The sequence below is a fragment of the Panthera uncia genome, chromosome X (genome assembly GCF_023721935.1).
Source record: "Panthera uncia isolate 11264 chromosome X, Puncia_PCG_1.0, whole genome shotgun sequence".
Taxonomy (NCBI): domain Eukaryota; kingdom Metazoa; phylum Chordata; class Mammalia; order Carnivora; family Felidae; genus Panthera; species Panthera uncia.
The window spans coordinates 66,859,741-66,881,870 of record NC_064817.1 but is presented as its reverse complement, the minus strand read 5'-3'; the positions used below and the strand labels follow the sequence as shown (position 1 = coordinate 66,881,870).

Sequence of the window (22,130 nt, the reverse complement as noted above, 5' to 3'; positions counted from 1 at the left end):
GGGGAAGACCACAAATACATGGAGGTAAAAGAACATCCTACTAAAGAATTAATGGGTTAACCAGGAAATTAAAGAAAAAAAATTAAAAGAATACATGAAAGCCAATGAAAATGAAAGCACTATAATTCAGAACCTTTGGGATGCAGCAAAAGCGGTCATAAGAGGGAAGTATATAGCAATATATGCTTACCTCAAGAAGAAAAAAGTCTAAAATACACAACCTAACCTTACACCTAAAGGAGCTCAGAAAGGAACAGCAAATAAATCCTGAAATCAGCAGAAGAATGAAAATAATAAAGATTAGAGCAGACATAAATGATATAGAAACAAACAACAAATATTGGAGAACAGATCAATGAAACTAAGATCTGTTTCTTTGAAAGAACTAATAAAGTTGACAAACTGCTAGCCAAACATATCAAAAAGAAAAGAGAAAGAACCAAATACATGAAATCATAAATGAAAAAGAAGAGATAATAAATGACACCACAGAAATACAAACAATTATAAAAGAATATTATGAGAAATTATATGGCAACAAATTGGGCACTCTGGAAGAAATGGATAAATTCCTAGAAATATAAAACCTACCAAAACTGAAACGGGAAGAATTAGAAAATTTGAACAGACCCATAGCCAGGAAAAAAATTGAATCAGTAATCAAAAATCTCCCAATGAACCAAATCCAGGGCTGCATGGCTTCTGATGGGAAATCTATCAAACATTTAAAGAGGAGTTAATACTTATTCTCAAACTGTTCCAAAAAATAAAAATGGAAGGAAAACTTCCAAACTTATTCTACAGGGCCAGCATTACCTTGATTCTAAAACCAGACAAAGATCCCACCAAAAAGGAGAATTAAAGGTCAATATCCCTTTTAACATGGATGCAAAAATTCTCAACTACATACTAGCAATTCGAATCCAACAGCACAGAGAATTAATCAGCACAATTTAGTGGGATTTATTCCTGGGTGTAGGGGTTGTTCAATATTTGCAAATCAATGAACAGGACATACCACATTAATAAAAGAAAGGATAAGAGCAATGTTATCCTCTCAATAGATGCAGAAAAATCATTTGAAAAAGTAAAGCATCCATTCTTGATAAAAAAAAAAAAAACCTTCAACAAAGTAAGGTAGAGGGAACATACCTCAACATCATAAAGGCCATATATAGTAGACTCACAGCTAAGATCACCCTCAATGGGGAATAGCTGAGAGCTTTTCCTCTATATTCAGGAACAGGACAGGGATGCCTACTCTCACCACTGTTATTAAACATAGTACTGGAAGTCATAGCCTCAGTAAGAAGGAAACAAAAAAAATGAAACACATCCAAATCAGCAAAGAAGAAGTGAAACTTTCAATATATGCAGATGACATGATACTCCATGTAGAAAACCTGAAAGATACCACCAAAAAATGCCAGAACTGATACACGAATTCAGCAAAGTCACAGGATATACAATAAACTTACAGAAATCTATACACTAATAATGAAGCAGCAGAAAGAGAAATTAATGAACCAGTCCCATTTATAATTACACCAAAAGCCATAAGATACCTAGGAATAAACCTAACCAAACAGATAAATAATCTGTACTCTGAAAATTATGGAACACTTATGAAAGAAACCAAAAATGACACAAAGAAACGGAAAACATTCTGTGCTCATGGATTAGAAGAACAAATATTGTTAAAATCTCTATACTACCCAAAGCAATCTACACATTTAATGCAATCCCTAGCAGAATAGCACCAGCAATTTTCACAGAGCTAAAACAAACTATCCTAACCTTTTTATGGAACCACAATAGACCCTTGGTAGCCAAAGTATCCTGGAAAAAAAAAAAAAAAGGCAAACCCGGAGGCATCACAATTCCAGACATTAGGCTATATTACAAATCTGTAGACATCAATACGGTATGATAATGGCACAATAACAATCACATAAATCAATGGAACAGAATAGAAAACCCAGAAATGAAACCACAACTATATGGGCAACTAATTTTCAACAAGGCAGGAAAGAATATCTGATGGAAAAAAAGTCTCTTCAACAAATGGTTTTGGGAGAACTGGACAGCAACATACAAAAGAATGAAACTGCTCACTTTCTTACACCATACACACACAAAAAATTCAAAGTGGATGAAAGACCTAAATGTGAAACACGAATCCATCAAAATCCTAAAGCAAAACACAAGCAGAAACCTCTTTGACATTGGTTGTAGCAACTTCTTACTTGCTAGACATGTCTCTGGAGACAAGGGAAACAAAAGCAGATGGGGACTATTGGGACTTCATCAAGACAAAAGCCTTCTGAAGAGTAAAGGAAACAATCAATAAAATTAAAAGGCAGCCTACAGAATGGGTGGAGATATTTACAAATGACTTATGTGGTAAAGGGTTAGCATCCCAAGTCTATAAAGAACATATCAAACTGAACACCTCAAGACCTAATAATCCCATTAAGAAATAGGCAGAAGGTCTTGCCATTTGCAACTACATGGATGGAACTGGAAGGTATTACGCTAAGTGAAATTAGCCAGTCAGAGAAAGACAAAAATCATATGACTTCACTCATATGAGGATTTTAACAGACAAAACAGATGAACATAAGGGAAGGGAAACAAAAATAATATAAAAACAGGGAGGGGGACAAAACAGAAGAGACTCATAAATATGGAGAACAAACTGAGGGTTACTGGAGGGGTTGTGGGAGGGGGGATGGGCTAAATGGGTAAGGGGCACTAAGGAATCTACTCCTGAAATCATTGTTGCACTGTATGCTAACTAATTTGGATGTAAATTTTAAAAAAAATAAAAAAATCAGAGAAAAATGAAAAAAAAAAAAAAGAAATAGGCAGAAGACATGAATAGACATTTTTCCAAAGAAGACATCCAGATGGTCAATAGACACATGAAAAGATGCTTATCATCACTCATCATCAGGGAAAATACAAATCAAAACCACGATGAGATACCACCTCACACCTGTCAGAGTGGTTAAAATTAACAACACAGTAAACAACAGATGTTAGTGAGGATGTGGAGAAGGGGGAACTCTTAGAACCAACTTTAAATATGTAATTTTGCTGCCTCAACTTTTGCAGCAAATCCAACTACTTATTGGACTCCAAAAAAAAAATCTTGAGGATAATATAGGGGTCACATAGAACAGAAAAATGACATGTCATTATGGACTAAGGAGGGTTTTGAATGATAGTTTAACAATTTTAGAACATGTTCACTGGATGATGGTAAGCATTTGAAGGTTTCTATTCAGCTCAATAGTTGTTTTAGAATAATGCAGCAATAAGGGTAAATTCCAATTGAATGAAAAAGATGTTTGAGTTGAGAAATCCATTGCATAGTTATACAAATATTTTAACTGTATATAACCAAATATGGATCTGAATTTCAGTGTTGGCATTGGATATGGTAAATAAACTGGCTATATAGATGTTATTGAAAATAATTTACAGTATTTGGTAAATAAATACATATGAGAATGTATGGAGAACATCACAACAAAACCATGTCTTACCTGCTCAGAGAAATGCTTCAGTAATGTGATGCATTTAATGAGTTGGCTTTTCAAACTGGAAAATTCTGACATACAATCAAATGGAGGCCTGCCAGGAAAGATGAGAAGAGATTCTGTCAATCTCAGTTTCATTGAATGTCATAGCTTTATACCTTAGGAAATTGAAAATTATAACTCACAATATATAGAGCTTTAGATCACTTTGAAAAAGTGCCAAGGGTCAGCTAAATTCTAGACATCACAAAGTTATACAAATAGTAACAGAAAGCTTATATGGAAGCTGATCAATGTAATGTATCTACGGTGTCAATAAACTGCTAAGATGGTAGGTACACAATTTACAATAGTTATCCCTATTTTCAAGTTACTATAAAAAGGTGGAAGACAGAGTAGGGAACTTTTTAATTTTTTTAATTTCTTTTTCCTTGGCTAGCTTACTGTAGAAATCAGTAAGCCAGTTAATATTTTAATGACTAATAGAAATATAATATAGTCAGAGAAGCCATTGTCAACAGACTCTAAGATTTCTATTATCATAATTAAGAGCTTTTTAAAACCCACAATGTCCACAGTAAATCTTAATATGTTACTTCCATTACTAATAAAGTGACAAATAAAGCTCTATCATACATATCTAAGCTTATAATGTTGGCAAAGCCAATCTTTTGTATACTGTAGTTCCATTGAAAAATGTTCAAATAACTCACTAAAAAGTCTAAGTCTTTTAGAAAAATACAAAAAAAGAAGAGGAAACTTCTTGGGAGGAGGTTATATAACCAACTTTTCCCTTTTTTGCCATGATGGCATATCGAATTAAAATCTTGAATTAACATCAATTCTATCTCAAAAGTACTTATCTCTATTACCAAGGTGACTCACTAGATTTATATTCTTCTTTTTAATAAAGTAAAAATAAGTTTTAGGCCTGAAATCATAGATTTGATTAAACCAAGTCAAATAATTGTTTGAATCACAATTTGACAAAAAAAAATCAATATTAAAACTAATAATGGAAAATTTACATTTTTATAGCATCTTTCCCATGTTGTATTTTAGAAGCATAGAGATAAGGCCAATTTTAGGATAAACCATAGAAATAATTTTCCTGGAAACACAATTATTTAATTTCAGAGAGAAAATAAGAAGCAATTCTTTCAATTAGCACGCTAAACAGATATCTGGTAAAAGAAATTTAATTTTTCTATAAGAAATTCAATTAGCCTGAGCCCTAAACATTATTTTGCTTTTGAGCCCCAAACATTCTTAAAACCCATGTTACTATATGAAAAGAAATGGGGCAAATGAGTCTCTGACACAACTTTCAAGACATGGTCTTTACTAGGAGGTCTTTGAAAAATCAGAAGCAGCTAAAGCTAAGAAATTTAAAAGTACCTAGATGTTTAATAGCAACTATGTCCAGTGCAAGGTATGTAGTGTGTTTTTTGATTCAATTGCCACTACTTCTTATGCAAGGACTATGAGGATCTGTAATGTTTTAAACTAAAGTTTAACAGTCAGACTCCTTAAAAAAAAAAAAGAAAAGATATTTCAGCTTCAATAAGCTCACAGATTATAGAATAAAACTATATAAAAATAAGTAAAGGAAACTACAAAAGTGGAGCAAGAGCTGTTATAAAATCAAGAATAATCATAAATTTGATATAAAACAAAATAAAATTAATTTAAGGGTAAAGCTAATTATATGAAAATATTTTTGTTTTAGTGATGAGAGTAAAAAGTATGACAAACTTTTCAGTTTTTTTTAAAAAAATTGTTACATCTAAAACTGTCTTGACATTTGTAAAATAGGGTTGAATGGGAATAAAAATTAAGAAAATTGGGAAAACTAATATGACATTTCAATAAATTTGTTTCAATGACTTAGCTGATAATAGAGATATGTTGAATACATAAAAATGTCAGACAGTATCCAAAGGTCTGGAAATATTTTGAATGTAATTATTACCCATTTAGCTTGAGCTGAAGAGAGACTTCGGTCCCATGAACAACACTATCACTATTAGGAGAAATTACTTATTGAGATTACAGGTTGTATAAGACTATAAATGCAATAAAGGTGTAATTGGGAAAAAAATAAAGTTTAAAATATTCAAGCTGTTAGGAAAGAAGGTGCTAAGATGAACCATAAGTTTGCCATATTCAAAAGCTGTTATATGAGGTCATTTCACATATATTATATCATTTTTAAAGAGGAATCTGCTACTACAAAATATTAAGGACTACTTACAACAAAATACTGTAAGAACAATATAAACCCCTTTTAATCTTACATGGTTTCACTGTTCAGAGAGCTAAGGAGCCCTCAAATTAGTTATATAATGAAAATGTCCAAAGCATCCTTCTCAATAATGCAGCCATGATTTGAGTTTTGTAATGAGACTACTTTAATAATACAAGACAATTTAATACTGTGAATAATCAGCTATCAATGAAGGAAATTATATTCACTTTGGGGGTCTTCTGTTGCCACTACTCATTCCTGTGGCTATCTCTGTTGAGTGACCATTATTCCTTTCCCTATTTTCCTTAACTTGAGCTAATTCCAAGGATTTCAATTATTTTCCGTTTCAACTTATTGCCAGACAGATATCTGTAAGGGGCTCAGACGAGAGGAAGTAGTGGAATTTATGAATTTCTTATGCTTTATCTAACATCCAATTTTAAATGTATTTGAAAAAGCAGGTCAGTCATTTCATCCCACTTTATCCGTTCATGTGAACAAAATGGGCTTGTCACTCAAGCATCAATTGAAATGAAAAGAGATGAAAAAGAATGAATAAGAATAACAAAGAGGGAAAACTATTGTGACTTGTCCTCTTCTCTCATTGATCATAAACACATGCATCCCTCTCTCACTACTTAGCCTGTCTACCTTTGGGGTATAATACTTTCTGATAGCAGAAGCAAAAGGCATAAGAATAAATATCCGTATAATGCTTCATTTGTGTGTAGAATATAGAGTTGACTATGTAGTCTTTGATCAAGATCACAATTAGGAAACTGATTTTTTTAGGAAACTGAAATATTAATGTTACCTAAAGGTTATTATCAGAATAAGATTAGAAATCATTAGCCTTTGATTTCTAAACCTTTCTCTGAGCAACACAGAGTTTTAAAAGCACTATTGACTCTTGTTTATCCTAATATAATAAATATATAAAAAAAGCATTATTTTGTTGCTGTAAATAGTCCAGAGAAAGTATTTTAGGGCTTTGGTGTTAACTTTTGTGCATTCCTAAAGGACTACAGAAAAACAAGTGTTTCTAATACAGCAGCAGAGTTTGATCTATAAAGGAAGCCCAAAGAAAGTCCTTGGTAAAACAAATATTACTCTGTAAAAAGTAAGATGATCAAATATTTCATTTAAAGCGAGTTTTATAAAAATATTTTTTCACTCTAGGGAGATATTCAGAGTATCAATAAAAATCTGTAATTGTATTTGAAAGATTTGTAGAAATAAAATCTAATCTATACATAAGTTTTCTGAAGAGGGAGAAAGAGGAAAAAATGCATCTTAAGGCTTTACAGATCAGATGTTAGGAATTACCTCTCCAGAATGTTTAGTATCATCTTGACCACATTTATCAGTTCAAGAGTAGCTGTTAGAATGTTATGAGGTGATTGTTCATTAATGCCATGTAGAATACGGGCCCTTCTTCTTTCCGATATCAAGACAAGAATACAATCAATAGCATGCTCAAGATGTTCACTTTGTTTTTTGAATGTTGTAGGCATCTTTTTGTCATTCTGAAATTAAAGTGAGAGTTTGGGGTAAGAAATAAGGCAGCACTTATCTAACACACTTATCTAACACACTATAAATATATTCAACAGCAGCACCATTTAGCCAAAGTAACATAAAAGGGATGCAAAATTACCACCAAACACTTTTCATACTTTACATATTGCTTTTGGTAATACATACACCATTCATGGCAGTAGTTACATAAAGATGTGAAAGGAATGAGGTTCAGTCATGTAAATATTGAGGGAAGTAATTTTATTAATGTGGCAACAACCATTTGCCTACAGTTAGCACATGTTAATTCTGGTACTGCCTTATTTGTATACCTATCTCATTTCCTTATTAAAGTATAGTCTACTGATGGAAAACTCTATATTACTTTGTGTTCTGAACAGAAATGGGTATAGATCTAAGAGACAGGAAAGGAGATTCTTACTTTTAATTTATCTCAGAGCCCTGCTAAATATATATAGTCCTTTCTGAGAGCTGGCAATTTAAATATACATACATTCCTAATATAACATACGAATATTAATTGGCACTGGTATTTAAATGTACCACTTCGGGGCACCTGGGTGGCTCAGTCGGTTAAGCGTCTGAGTTCAGCTCAGGTCATGATCTCGCAGTTTGTGAGTTCAAGCCTCATGTCGGGCTCTGTGCTGACAGCTCAGAGTCTGGTGCCTGCTTCAGTTCCTGTGTCTCCCTCTCTCTCTCTCTGCCCCACCCCCACTTGCACTCTCTCATGTGCACTCTCTCCCTCAAAAATAAATAAACATTAAATGTACCACTTCAAGTGATTTGACACTTATCTCACATATGTGTTTTCTCTTTTTTTAATGTTTATTTATTTTTGAAAGAGCAAGCGAGCAGGGTAGGGGCAGAGAGAAAAGGAGACAGAGAATCCCAAGCAGGCTTCATGAACAGAACCTGATGCAGGGCTTGAACTCCCAAACCAGGAGATCTTGACCTGAGCTGAGATCAAGAGTCAGTCACTTAACCAACTGAGATACCCAGGCGCCCTACATATATGTGTTTTATCTTTGCATGAACATGTGTACACACATTCCCATTCATCATGCTTTTGTCCAAAGCCTCATCAAATGGTTATCAGGATTAACCACAGGGTTGCAATAATGAATTCTCCCTCTTCGGAAGAAGTTACTCTAGCTTCCTGGTTTAATGATCAGTGAATTTGATTTACTAAGTAGTAAAGAAACCTACTGAAAAAGGACATACCCTTTTTTAGGTTTTGAAATTCTGAGGTGCAGAGAATTTTATTTAATTATGTGAGAAATGAGTTTATGATTATTTTTAGCCTAGGTCCAATAAGATATGTGAAAAGACCATATTAATGACTTCCATGAAACCAGAGAACCAAGACCACATTTCTTCAATAATTACTTCTTCCTAATATAAAATCTATTACGTGATGTGTTCAGATGTTCACTCTTAGTGTTTCACTTTAAAAATGATAAATCAGGGTGGCTCAGTCAGTTAAGCACCCGACTTTGGCTCTGGTCATGAACTTGCAGTTCATGAGTGCAAGCCCTGTGTCAGCTCGGTGTTGACAGCTTAGAGCCTGGAGCCTGCTTTGGATACTGTATCTCTCTCTCTCTGCCCCTCCCCTGTTTATGCTCTGTCTCTGTCTCTCAAAAATAAATAAATGTTAAGTTTTTTTTAAAAAAAATGATAAATCAACCTAAAAATAGGCCCTTTAAGATTTCTGATGAATAGCTTTGTTTTTGTAGCATCCACCTCCTGAAAATAAGCTTGCTTTACATTTGCTGATTAGAAAAGTAAGATGTATATTTGGGCATTTTTCCTTCTTTCAAGTGGTTTTAGAATAAGAAAAAGAAAGTTCAAAATGATGAAATCTACTTTTCTTATAGATGTCATAATGAAATTGCCATTGCCAGAATTTAAGATATAAACATTAGCATGTTTTTATTTCCATCTTTGGCTTCCCAGCATTTTCCAGCATTTATTGATATAATCTGGGATTTCAGATACAAATTATCATTAATATTAAAATAAATTAATATTATTGGGCTATATACTTTAGCTTTCCAGAGTTTTTTCAAAATTTTGTGTTAAGTATATAACCATATTAACAAAGATTATTTTGAAAAACTATGCTTTACTACTTTCATTGCTCATTGCTGGTTCTTTTATACTACAACATACCTGTCCTTGAATTATTTATTTTTATTCATTTTTTAGTCACCTGAAGTACATCTTCCAGTAATTTTAAGGAATTAATAGGTAATACATTTGCTGAGTTTATAGACTTAAGAACATTTTTCAGTCTCCAACTCACATAAATGGTTTCCCAAGATCACACAGCTAATTATTAGCAGATCTTATCCTGGGAACAGAAGCCTCTTGATACTCACTGTTCTTTCTACTACATTATTAAATGTATTAGCCCCTAGAGTGATAGGGAAATATGGGAATTTTTTGATGTATGCCATGCTACTGTCAGAGTGGTGAAATGGAAAGACATTTAGGTACACAGTGTGAGATCTGAATTTTCACAGATCACTTAAACGTATCAGAGCCTTGGCTTGTTTTATTTATCTCTAAAATGTAGATACTAACACCTGTTTTATCCATACATAGGATTGTTATAGATATCAAATGCTATACAAATAAGAGCTGTTATTATTTATATATAATTAGTATATACCAAAAACATATAAATTTTTATGTAATTCTTAACTACCAGACTCTATACAGTGGGCAATCTCTTCGCAATCTTAAAAAATCTTCAAGGAAATTAAATAGACCGTCTGATATTATGAATTTGAATTGACTTTCTTTTTTTTTTATTTAAAAAAAAATTTAATGTTTATTTATTTTTGAGACAGAGAGAGACAGAGCATGAATGGGGGAGGGTCGGAGAGAGAGGGAGACACAGAATCGGAAGCAGGCTCCAGGCTCTGAGCTGTCAGCACAGAGCCCGACACGGGGCTCGAACTCACAGACTGTGAGATCATGACCTGAGCCAAAGTCGGAAGCTCAACCGACTGAGCCACCCAGGCGCCCCTGAATTGACTTTCTAATGTAGTTTTTGAAAATTCTGTTAAGATTAAACAATTGATAAATACTATCCTTGTTTTGGTGTATACTTCACTAGACCTTTTTTAAAGAGTGAAAATAAGATATATGTCTTCTCTTTTTTTTTACTTTTTGTTTTAAGAACATTTTGCAGAAAGCAAACATTCCTTTCAGTAAACTCAAAAACAACTAGGTCAAGTAACTTACACTTTGGGAATATTTAGAAAAGAGAAATGAAAACCCAGGAGTGCCACAATGGTGATTATTTTAGCATGAATAACTAACAACAAATAATGTTATTTAAACTGTAAAAAAAAGGGAACCATGTTGAAATTTTTAAAAGCCATTTATATTAACATAGTAATGGGAAAGTTTCATTATTAATTACATATACCAATGAAGTCACAAAGGTGTCCAACCAAAAGTGTTCCTCAAGTGTTAGTTTGCCCTTGATATTGAATTTCTTATTTTTTTGAATTTTAGGTAATCTCTATCCCAAGCGTGAAGCTTGAACTCACAACCACAATTAAGAGTCACATGCTCTACTGACTGAGCCAGCCAGGCACCCCTTGAATTTCTTCTGAAACTATGAAGGTCATAATGTGCCAAAAGACATATTTTTACATCAACCCCTTTATGATACTATAAGCATGATGACAGCCAAAAAAGAACCCCTCATCTTTCCATTAAAATTTGAATTACAGGCTTTTCAGATTCCATTATGACTCATGAAATTAAATAAATCCATTTGTTTTCCATTTGACATTTAATTACTTTTTGTTTATATATAATCTTCATTAGTTTTACACAGCTTTCATGAACTGATGACAGTAGTAGCAGTAGAAATTAATGTTTCAGAAACACATTTTATCCCTTCAAAGCTGGCAGAGGAGTTTATTCTCTATGTACCACCACCTTCCTCCAAATACTTTTGATAATTCTAGTGGATTCATTATGTGTGCTGCATGTTCTAACACTATTCTGTCCAATGTTTGTGGTGTAAGAATAACAGTTGAATAATTTTATTGTAGTACACACAGTCAGAATTTGAGAATGGAACAGATCAATTTAGAGTATATACACCATCTGTATATTATGTGTATATAAGTGATACCTACAATATGGGAATTTTTTCAAGGGTTTATGCAAAAGGCAATGGGAATTTGTATGATTGAAAATAAGCTAAATATTACACCAAATCATTTCCTTTATTTACATACCATAGTCTTATAGAAAGGTAGAGGAACCATTTTAAATTCCATACTGTGAACATTGCTTATTTCTAAAGTAAGGCTCCAATATATATTTGTTTATATCTTGCATCATAAATAAGATCTACATATCTTTATACCTGGTCTTACATATATTACACATAAGACAGAATATTTGTTTATACTTTCTGCTTAATTTTTCTGTTATCCATTGAGTGGAAGCATCCACCTATTTTACAATTTGCCTAAAGTCAACCATGAATACACAAAAAGTCAAAACATGGAGAAATATTTTGTTTCTAGGACCATGTAGAATAGGTAGTAACATAAAAAGAAAAACATATCATTTTTAAAGTCTCATACTATGATGCAAATGGAATTATATCCTCCAAAGTCATGTCTATATGATACTAGTAAATGGAAGATTTTGATTAAAAGTTTCTATATTGCTTAGTGATTACCTGACACAAGCTCCTAATGTTTAAAAAAAGAAAACATTCACAACACTTGTATTTTCCAAAAGCAATACATTTATGACCTTCATTAATAGAAGTATAAACAGTATAAAATAATTCCCAAGCACTCAGATACTCTTTTCTAGCACTGGACTTATAGTCAGAGATCATTACAATTTGCTAACCACATAATTGTTCCACTTAGTATTTAATTATCTTATTTTTAATTTTTTTTAAATGTTTATTTATTTTGAGAGAGAGAAAGAGAGAGAGAGAGAGAGAGCATGTGCACACAAGTGGGAGAGGGGCAGAGAGAGATTCCCAAGCAGAATCCCAAGCAGGCTTTGTGCTGTCAGTGCAAATAAAGAGGTGAAATAAAGAGTCAGACACTTAACCAAGTGAGCCACCCAGGAACTCCTAATTATCTTATTTACAAAATGTGATTCTTCATGAAAACTCTAGGTTGTAGTCAAAGATTGAAGGCTAAAAACATTAAGTTATACTTGAGGATAAAATGAATTGATATGAAATAACTCTTTAAACTGTAATTTATTCTTTTCATGACTGCCTTTATTAATAATTATGAGAGTAATAATCACAAATCACCAAAAAGTAACCAAAATGTTTCATGATTAAAGTTTTAAAACAAAAATATTTATAAAGAGAGAGACAAACCAAGAAACAGACTCAACTATAGAGAATAAACTGATGATTACTAGAAAGGTGGGAGAGAGAAAGGGTTCAGTAAGTGATGGGGATTAAGGAGTTTGCTTGTGATAAGCACCAGGTGTTGTATGGAAGTAATGAATCACTATATTGTACACCTGAAACTAATATTACACTGTAGGCTAACCAACTGTAATTTAAATACAAAGTTGGAAAGAAAAAAAATAATGAAAATATTATTACATGGTATTTATTTTCTTCCTTTTCTAGCACAGATTACTTGTAAGATCTAAACTATAGTCATTTACACATGATCATTAACTTCTAAAAATGTCCATACCTTACCATTTATCCACTTTTTTCTCTTTCATATATTGCCTTTATGATAGAATTATTGGCTACAATTTTATGCTTCTGTTTTAAAATTTCTTTCATCTCTTAGTAGTAAATAATGCCATCTCATTAGTTTTCCTTTTCAGACATGAGGATGCATCTTTTCCTTTTTTTGGTGCAAAACTAAGGTGACTTTATTAAAGCAGAGACACAACCCATGGGCAGAAAGAGATGTGTTATAAGTGTGAGGGGTGATTCTTTTATATACTATGGAGTGGGGGAGATAAAGAGGAAGTTTCTTAAAGGGATTTTCATATGCTAAAGAAGACTTACAGATTACTGGAGGCCTAGCTGTTGTCAAGCTAAGGTTGTTTTTCCTTCTCGCAAGTCATTAACATTAAGACAGTAGGGAGTTCCTGGAGAAATGTTAATTTCTTCATTCCCCTGGGAATAAAGAACCAGTCCCTAAACACACTTTTGTACACACATTTTAAAATCAAATTCTTCCTTCCATGAATATCTCTGGTGTGTTAGATCTCTAACTCACAAAAATATCACATTTCATTTAACCATTCTTTTATTTTACATTTTATAGCAAACTATGTATTTTTAAATATTTTACCCAATATTTCTACTTTGTGCAGTCTTTTATAAGTCTTTAGGTAGCTATCTACTAGTCTTTATATTTCTGGAATGTATAAATTCAATAAAGTCAATCCATGAGTTTTTGTCTCACCATATCCCCCACATCCAGAAGAATGTCTCACATGTGGAAGGAGTCAAAAGAATGTATTTACTGAGTGAATGAATGAAGGCTAACGTAAACGTAAAGGATCAGGAGTCTCCTTATCTAGTACTGCCAATTCCACTACCTAACTCTGTATTTTTGAAATTTTAATTCCAGTATAGCTAATGTGAGAAATAAGCCCACTGACCCAATCAAAGAAGGGATGCAGAGATTCAGAGCACAGTGAAATGAAGCTTTAATCAACATTCTTGCAAGAGCAGGTATCTGATGGACAGGCATACTATGGGCACTTATAGTAAACAATTTATCTCTTCGTGTGCAAGTCCCTCCCCTAATTCCTCACTGCCTGAGTACTTCAGAGGTTACAGACTTACCCAGATGTCGCCTATGCCCATGTAAGGCAAAAAGTAGTCTGACTGGAACAAATATACATTCCCTGATGTGATGCAGAGACTTTCAGTCCCTCTTTTGTTCTTCAGCACATGCTCATTGCAAAACCCACAAAAATAAGCCCATGAAATCGAGGGGAAAAACCAGGAATTGAAGGATTTAAAGATTTGGAACTCCATTGTTGGGGAGTGGGAATCGTACATATTTCCAGTAGGAAATATTGTTAACTACACAGCACAGCTTTTATTTGGTATTTCTGAAAATGAATCATCTCCCTTATTTCTCACAGTTAACATACGGTGTTATATTAGTTTTGGGTGTACAATATAAAGATTGAACAATTCTATATGTTTATTGCATTATTTACAACAGCCAAATTATGGAAGTAGCCCAAGTGTCTGTCCATCAATAGGTGAATCTATAAATAATATGTGGTATATACTAATTTTGAGCAAATGATTTAACCACTGCATCTCAGTTTCCCAGTCTGTCAAATAGAAATAACAAACTCTAAAATATTATTGACATAATGTAGAGGAATAATGGGAAAAAGAAACAATATTTGAAAATCATTTTAAAATACATAGTGTATAATAACAATGTACATACATCTCCATTATTGTAATATATTTTGTATCCCATATTTGATGTAGCATTCAAAAGGAGACACTAGGTATTAAAGATAATTCTTTTCTGATAAGCGTTTACTTAACAAAAATAAAATGATTTTGAAAACTGTCTCCCTATACTCTCTTCAGAAGCTCACTGTGACATGCCACTGGAGTGTTTAATTTATATTCAGTATAGGTCATTTTAAATTCTGATTCTGTATTCTGATCAATTACCAGTGAACCATACCTTAACATATTATAGTTTGACATTTTCTTAGCACTTAATGAATCTTTTCATTATTTTGTATCCATTTTAATGGATGTTTAATGAAAACATCAAAAAAAAAAAACAGTGAACCCAGAGAATAATTGTGGGGGATAAGCTTAGGAATCCCCTGGGGCTTACACCAATGGGTTAAGAAGTCATAAAGAAATACAAAGTCATAAAATGCTCACACCCAAGTTTGGGTAAACCAGATTGGCACTCCAAGATAGGGGGGTGCAAAGACACCCTGAGAATAGGGAAATACAAAGGTGCCAGGAATAGGGAGTTGCAAAGGTACCCCAAAATAGAGAGGGGATGCAGAGCCCACAGAATAGAGAGGGAGAGGCAAAGGCCAAAATAGGAGCAGCGCAAAGGTGCCCAATACATAGGTATATGAAATAAACAAGACTATATATTCAGGATGGAAGCACCCCCAATTTAGTACTATAGCAGAAAAGCTCCCTTCATAGGAGAATAAGGCCAGGTTAGGTAAATTGGTGGACTATGGACCTCTGTGCTGCAGGCAAAGCAGCCCAAAGCAGAGAAGGTTAACCAAATAAAAGGTGCCTTATTAACCCTGAGGTTATTCCCCCTGTCTCATCCCCTAGGCTAGCAAAGATAAATAAGCACAGCGCCTCATGTGTGCCATTAACAACCATCGACCCATCTGCCCGGCAGCCAGATTTTGTTTTCTATTGACCCAAACCCCACACACTGTATATCTTCAAAACCCCCCTTTTCCCTCATGTCCCCAAGTTAATGATCCTAGTTTGTCTCTTTGTACACACCCACCATGTTTGTAAGCCTTCTGAGCTGAATAAATATGGGGCAAGGACCCTTATTTGGGGCTCTTGTCTTTTCCCGGACATTAGCCATCTTTCACTTTAATCCTGGGTCTGCTCTTTTGTTGGACAAAAGAGAACTTTAGACTTAGAGTCTACAACAAATAATCATTATTGTATTTTTTTTCTTGTTGATTGAGAAGCCACTTTCTGAGTATGTCACCTTTATTACAGTTGTGTATCCACTTCAAATTCCCTGAAAGACACATGAACTAAAACTATCACATGAACTATCTAAATATAAGGCATACCTCATTATATTGTGCTTCTCTTTATCACATTTTATTTTTTATCTATTTATATATTTATTTATTATCACATTTTAGATATTGCATTTTTTAATATATATTAAAGGTTTATGGCATCCAGCAAGTCTATTGACATCAGTTTTCCAACAGCATTTGGTTATTTCATGTCTCTGTTGCATTTTGGTTATTCTTGCAATTTTTCACCTTTTCATTTTTATTATAATTGTTATGGTATCTGTTATCAGTGACCTTAACTGATACTATTGTTTCAGGGGGTCATGAATCACACCCACACAGGACAGCAAACTTAATTAATAAATGTGTGTATTCTTACCACTCCATCAACCAGTCATTCTCCCATCTCTTTCCCTCTCGTCTAGCCCTCCTATTCTTTGAAACATAACAATATTGATGTTAGGCCAGTTAATAACACTACAATGGCCTCCAAGTGTTCAAGTGAAAAGAAGAATTGCATGTCTCTTACTTTAAAATCTTTAAAAGTTTAAACTTAGTAAAGAATTCATGCCAAAATCTGGGATAGTTTGAAAGAAAGTCCTCTTGCACCAGTTAGCCAAGTTGTGAATGCAAAGGAAAATTTCTTGAAAAAAGAATTAAAAGTGCTACTCCAGTGAACACAAAAATTATAAGAAAGCAAAACAGCTTTATTGCTGATATGGAGAAAGTATTAGTAGTCTGGACAAAAGATCAAACTAGCTACAAATACCCTTAAACCAAACCCTAATCCAGAGCAAGGCCCCAATTCTTCAATTCCATGAAGGCTGAGAGATGTGAGGAAAGTTTAGAAAAAAAAAAAAAAAGTTTGAAGCTAAAAGAGGTTGGTTCATGAAAATTAAAGAAGCATTCTCCATAACATAAAAGTGAAAGTGAAGTATCAAGTGCTGCAGAGAGTTATCCAGAAGATCTAGCTAAGATAATTAATGAAGCTAGCTACACCAAACAGATTTTCAATGTAGGTGACACAGCCTTCTATTGGAAGATGACATCTAGGATTTTCATAGCTAGGAGGAGAAGTCAATGCCTAGCTTCAAAGGACACGCTGACTCATTTACCATTCCAAAAATCCTAAGGCTCTTAAGAATTATACTAAATCTATTTTTCTTGTGCTCTATAAATGGAACAACAAAGCCTAGATGACAGCATGTTTGTTTATAACATGGTATGCTGATTATTTTAAGCCCACCATTGAGAACTACAGTTCAGAAAAAAAAATCCTTTCAAAATCTTACTGATTGTTGACTATGCACCTGGTAAATCAAGAGCTCCTATGGAGATATACAAGACTGATGTTGTTTTCATGCCTGCTAAAACAATTTCCATTCTGAAGTCCATGAATTAAGGAGTGATTTTGACTTTCAAGTCTTTATTTAAGAAACACATTTTAAGGCCATAGCTACCATAGATAGTGTTTCCTCTGATTGATCTTGGCAAAGTAAATTGAAAAACCTCCTGGAAAGGATTCACCATTTGAGATGCCATTAAGAATATCAATGATTCAAAAGAAGAGTTCCAAATAGCAACATTAACAGGAGTTAGGAAGAAGTTGATTCCAATATTCCTGAATGACTTTGCCAGGTTCAAGACTTCAGTGGAGGAAGTATCTGCAGATACGGTAGAGATAGCAAGAGAACTGGGTAGAATTAGAAGTGGAGCCTGAAGATGTCAATGAATGGCTGCAATCTCATGATCAAACTTTGACAGATGAGGAGTTTTTTATGGATGAGCAAAGAAAGTGTTTTCTTAAGATGTAATCTACTCCTGTAAAGAATTTCCCAAACAAAAGTTAAAAGAATTTATGACCACTAAACTAGGGTTATAAGAAATGTTAAGGATGACTCTGTGAGTGTAAAACAAAAGCCATGAGAAAAATAGAAAGTACAAAAGCAAAAAAAAAAAGTATACTTGCAAATATCTTCCAAGAGAAGCACGAAAGAAAAAAAAATGAAAATATATCAAATATCAGAAATGAGGAGGGGAGACGAGTAAAGAATAGGTTCAAAATTAAGCAACCATCAGCTTAATATAGACTGCTATATGCAAAATATATTATATACAACCTGAATGGTAACTATAAATAAATGACAGTAATAAATATGCAAAATATAAAGAGTAAAGAATTCAGGTATATCATTAAAGAAAACCAGCAAATCGTGAAAAAGAGGAGAAGAAAGGATGACAGAAAAACTACAAAACAACCAAAAAAAAAAAAAAACAACGAACAAAATGGAAATAAATACATATCTACTGATAATTACTTTGAATGAAAATGGACTAAATGCTCCAATCAAAAGAGATAGGGTGACAAAATGGATAAAAAAATACAAGACCCATCTATATGCTGTCTACAAGAGACTCGTTTCAGACCTAAAGACACCTGCATGTTCAATGTGAAGGAACAGAGAATTACTTAACATGCAAATGCATGCCAAAAGAAATCTTGAGTAGCAATACTTATACTAGACACGATAGACTTTAAAACAAAGTCTAAAAGTAGACAAAGAAGTACACCATGTAATAATACAGGGGACAATCCAACAAGAAGATATATCAAGTGTAAATATTTATGCACTCAAAATAGGAGAAACCACATTCATAAAACAGTTATAAACAAATGTAAAGGAACCAACTGATAATAACACAATAATACTAGGGGACTTTAGCACCCTATTTACATTGATGAAAATATCATCCAAACAGAAAATCAACAGGGGAGCAGTGGCTTTAATTGACATACTGGAACAGATGGATTTAACAGATATATTCAGAACATTCCATCCTAAAACAGCAGAATACACAATGTTTTGAGTACCCAGAGAACATTCTCCAGAACAGATCACATACTAGGCCACAAAAGAAGCCTAAACAAATTTAAAAATATCAAATACATACCATGAATCTTTTCTGACCACACACTATGAAACAAGAAATCAACCCCAAGAAAAAAGTCTGGAAAGAATGCAAATACAAAGTGTTTAAATAACATACTACTAAACAATGAATGGGTCAACCAAGAAATCAAAGAAGAAATCAAAAATTACATGGAGAGGGCACCTGGGTGGCTCAGTCAGTTAAGCATCTGACTCTTGGTTTCAGCTCAGGTCACGATTTCATATTTCATGGGATTGAGACCCATGTTGGTCTCTGTGCTGACAGTGCATAGACTGCTTGGGATTCTCTTTCTCCTTCTCTCTCTTCCCCTACCCTACACATGCACTCTCTCTCCCTGTCTCTCTGTCTTTCAAAATAAATAAATAAATATTTTTAAAAATTACATGGAGAGAAGTGAAAATAAAAACACAACTGTCCAAACCCTTCAGGATGCAGAAAATGTGGTTCTAAGACAGAAATTTATAGCAAGACAGGAATAACTCAAGAAATAAGAAAAATATCAAATAAACAACCTAACTTTACACTGACAGGAGCTACAGAAAGAACAACAAAACCCAAACCAGCAGAAGGAAGGAAAGAATAAAGATTGGAGAAAAAAAAAAAACAACCAAAAAAAAAACAAGACCAAAAAAAAAAAAAAACCAGTATGGAAACTAAAAGAAAAATAGAATCCGTCAATCAAGCCAGGACCTGGTTCTTTGAGAAGATCAACAAAATTTATAAACCTGTAACCAGACTAATCAAAAATGGAAAAAAGGTAGAGAGAGAAAGTACTCAAATAAACAAAATCACCAATGAAAGAGTAGAAATAACAACCAATACCACAGAAATACAAACAATTGCAAGAGAATGTTATGAAAAATGACAAATTAGACAACCTAGAAGAAACCAATAAATTCCTAGAAATATGCAAACTACCAAGACTGAAGCAAGAAAAAAATAGAAAACTTGAACAGACTAATTACCAGCAAGGAGACTGAATCAATAAAAACAAAACAAAACAAAACTCCCAACAAACAAAAGTCCAGAAGCAGAGGGCTTCACAGACAAATTTTATCAAACATTTAAAGGACAGTTAATAACTATTCTTCTCAAACTATTCCAAAAAAATAGAAAAAGGAAAGCTTCTGAATACATTCGATGAAGCCAGTATAACCCTGATACCAAAACCAGATAAAGATAACCACACAAAAAAGGGAACTACAGGCCAATATCTCTGATGTACATAGACTCAAAAATACTCAACAAAATACCATCAAAACAAATCCAATGGAATGTTAAAAAAAATCAATCAATATGATCAAGTGGGATTTAATCCTGGGATGCAAGAATAGGTCAGTATTCACAAAATAATAAATATGATACATTACATCAATAACAGGAAAAAACATATTATCATTTCAATAGAGACAGAAAAAGCATTTGACATAAGACAACATCCATTCATGATAAAAACCATCAACAAAGTAGATAGAGAGAAACATTGCTAATCATAATGGAGGCCACATATAAAAAACCCACAGAAAACATTATACTCAATAGGAAAAACTGAGAGCTTTCCCCTAAGGTCAAGAACAAGAAAAGCAAGTCCACTCTCATTACTTTTATTCATAATAGTTCTGAAAGTACTATCCACAGCAAACAGACAATGAAAAAAATATGTGTCCAAATTGGTAAGGAAAAAGTAAAACTTTCACTCTTTGCAGATGGCATGATACTCTATATAGGGTATCTTAAACACTTCACCAAAAAACTACTAGAACTGATATAGAATTCAGTGAGTCTCAGGATACAAAATGCAGAAATTTGTTGCAGTTTTATACATTAATATTGAGGGAAAATAAAAAGAAATTAAGAAAACAATACTATTTACAACTGCACCAAAAACAATAAGATACCTAGGAATAAACCTAACCAAACAGGTGAAGTACTTGTATTCTGAAAGCTAAAAGTTATAACATTGATGAAAGAAACTGAAGATGACACAAAGAAATGGAAAGACATTCCATGCTCATGGATTAGAAGAACAAATATTGTTAAAATGTCTATACTACCCAAAGCAATCCACACATTTAATGCAATCCTTATAAAAATATCAATAGCATTTTTACACAGAACTAGAACAAACAATCTTAAATTTTATATGGAGCCACAAAAGACTGTGAATAGCTAAAGCGATTTTGAAAAAGAAAAGCAAAGCTGGATGTATGACAATTCTAGATTTCAAGTTACTATTACAAAGCTGTAGTAACCAAAACAGTATGGTAGTGGCACAAAAATAGACCCAGAGATCAATGAAATAGAATAGAAAACCCAGAAATAAACCAACAACTATATGGTCAATTAATATTTGACAAAGCAGTAAAAAATTGGTAATGGGGAAAAGATAGCTTCTTCAATCAATGGTTCTGCAAAAACTGCAGCTACATGCAAAATAATAAAACTGGACCACTTTATTACACCACCCAGAAAATAAACTCTAAAGGGATTAAACACATAAATATGAGACCTAAAACCATAAAACTCCTAGAAGGGAGCATAGGCAGCAATGTCTTTGACATTGACCATAGCAACACTTTCTATGTATATCTCCTGAGGCAAGGGAAATAAAAGCAAAAATATACTATTGGGATTACATTAAAATAGAAAGCTTCTGCACAATGAAGGAAACAAACAATAAAAATAAAAGGCAACCGAAGGAATTGGAGAAAATATTTGCAAATGATATATTGGAGAAAGGGTTAGTATCCAAAATATATAAAGAACTGATACAATTCAACACCCAGAAAACAAATAATCCAAAATGGGCAGAAGACATGAACAGATATTTTCCCAAAGAAGACATACAAATGGCTAACAGACACATGAAAAGATGCTCAGTATTATTCATCATCAGGGAAATGCAAAACAAACTACAGTGAGATATCACCTCACACCTATCAGAATGGCTAAAATCGAAATGAAAAGAAAAGACAGGTGTTGGCAAGGATGTGGAGAAAATAGAACTCTCTTGTACTTTTGTGGGAATACAAACTGGTGCAACCACTGTGGAAAACAGTATGGTGGTTACTCAAAAATTT

General features: G+C 33.3%; 1 protein-coding gene across 1 annotated transcript in view; it reads right to left on the bottom strand.

Moving 5' to 3' along the window:
• Positions 1-22,130, bottom strand: part of LOC125931799 (uncharacterized) — a 433,379-nt gene that overhangs the window by 275,141 nt on the left and 136,108 nt on the right. Inside the window, exons 4-5 of the mRNA XM_049644019.1 lie at positions 7,120-7,319; positions 3,552-3,639 (exon numbers count right to left, since the gene is read on the bottom strand). Coding sequence (XP_049499976.1) covers positions 3,552-3,639; positions 7,120-7,319 — 288 coding nt within the window. The remainder of the gene's footprint in view (positions 1-3,551; positions 3,640-7,119; positions 7,320-22,130) is intronic.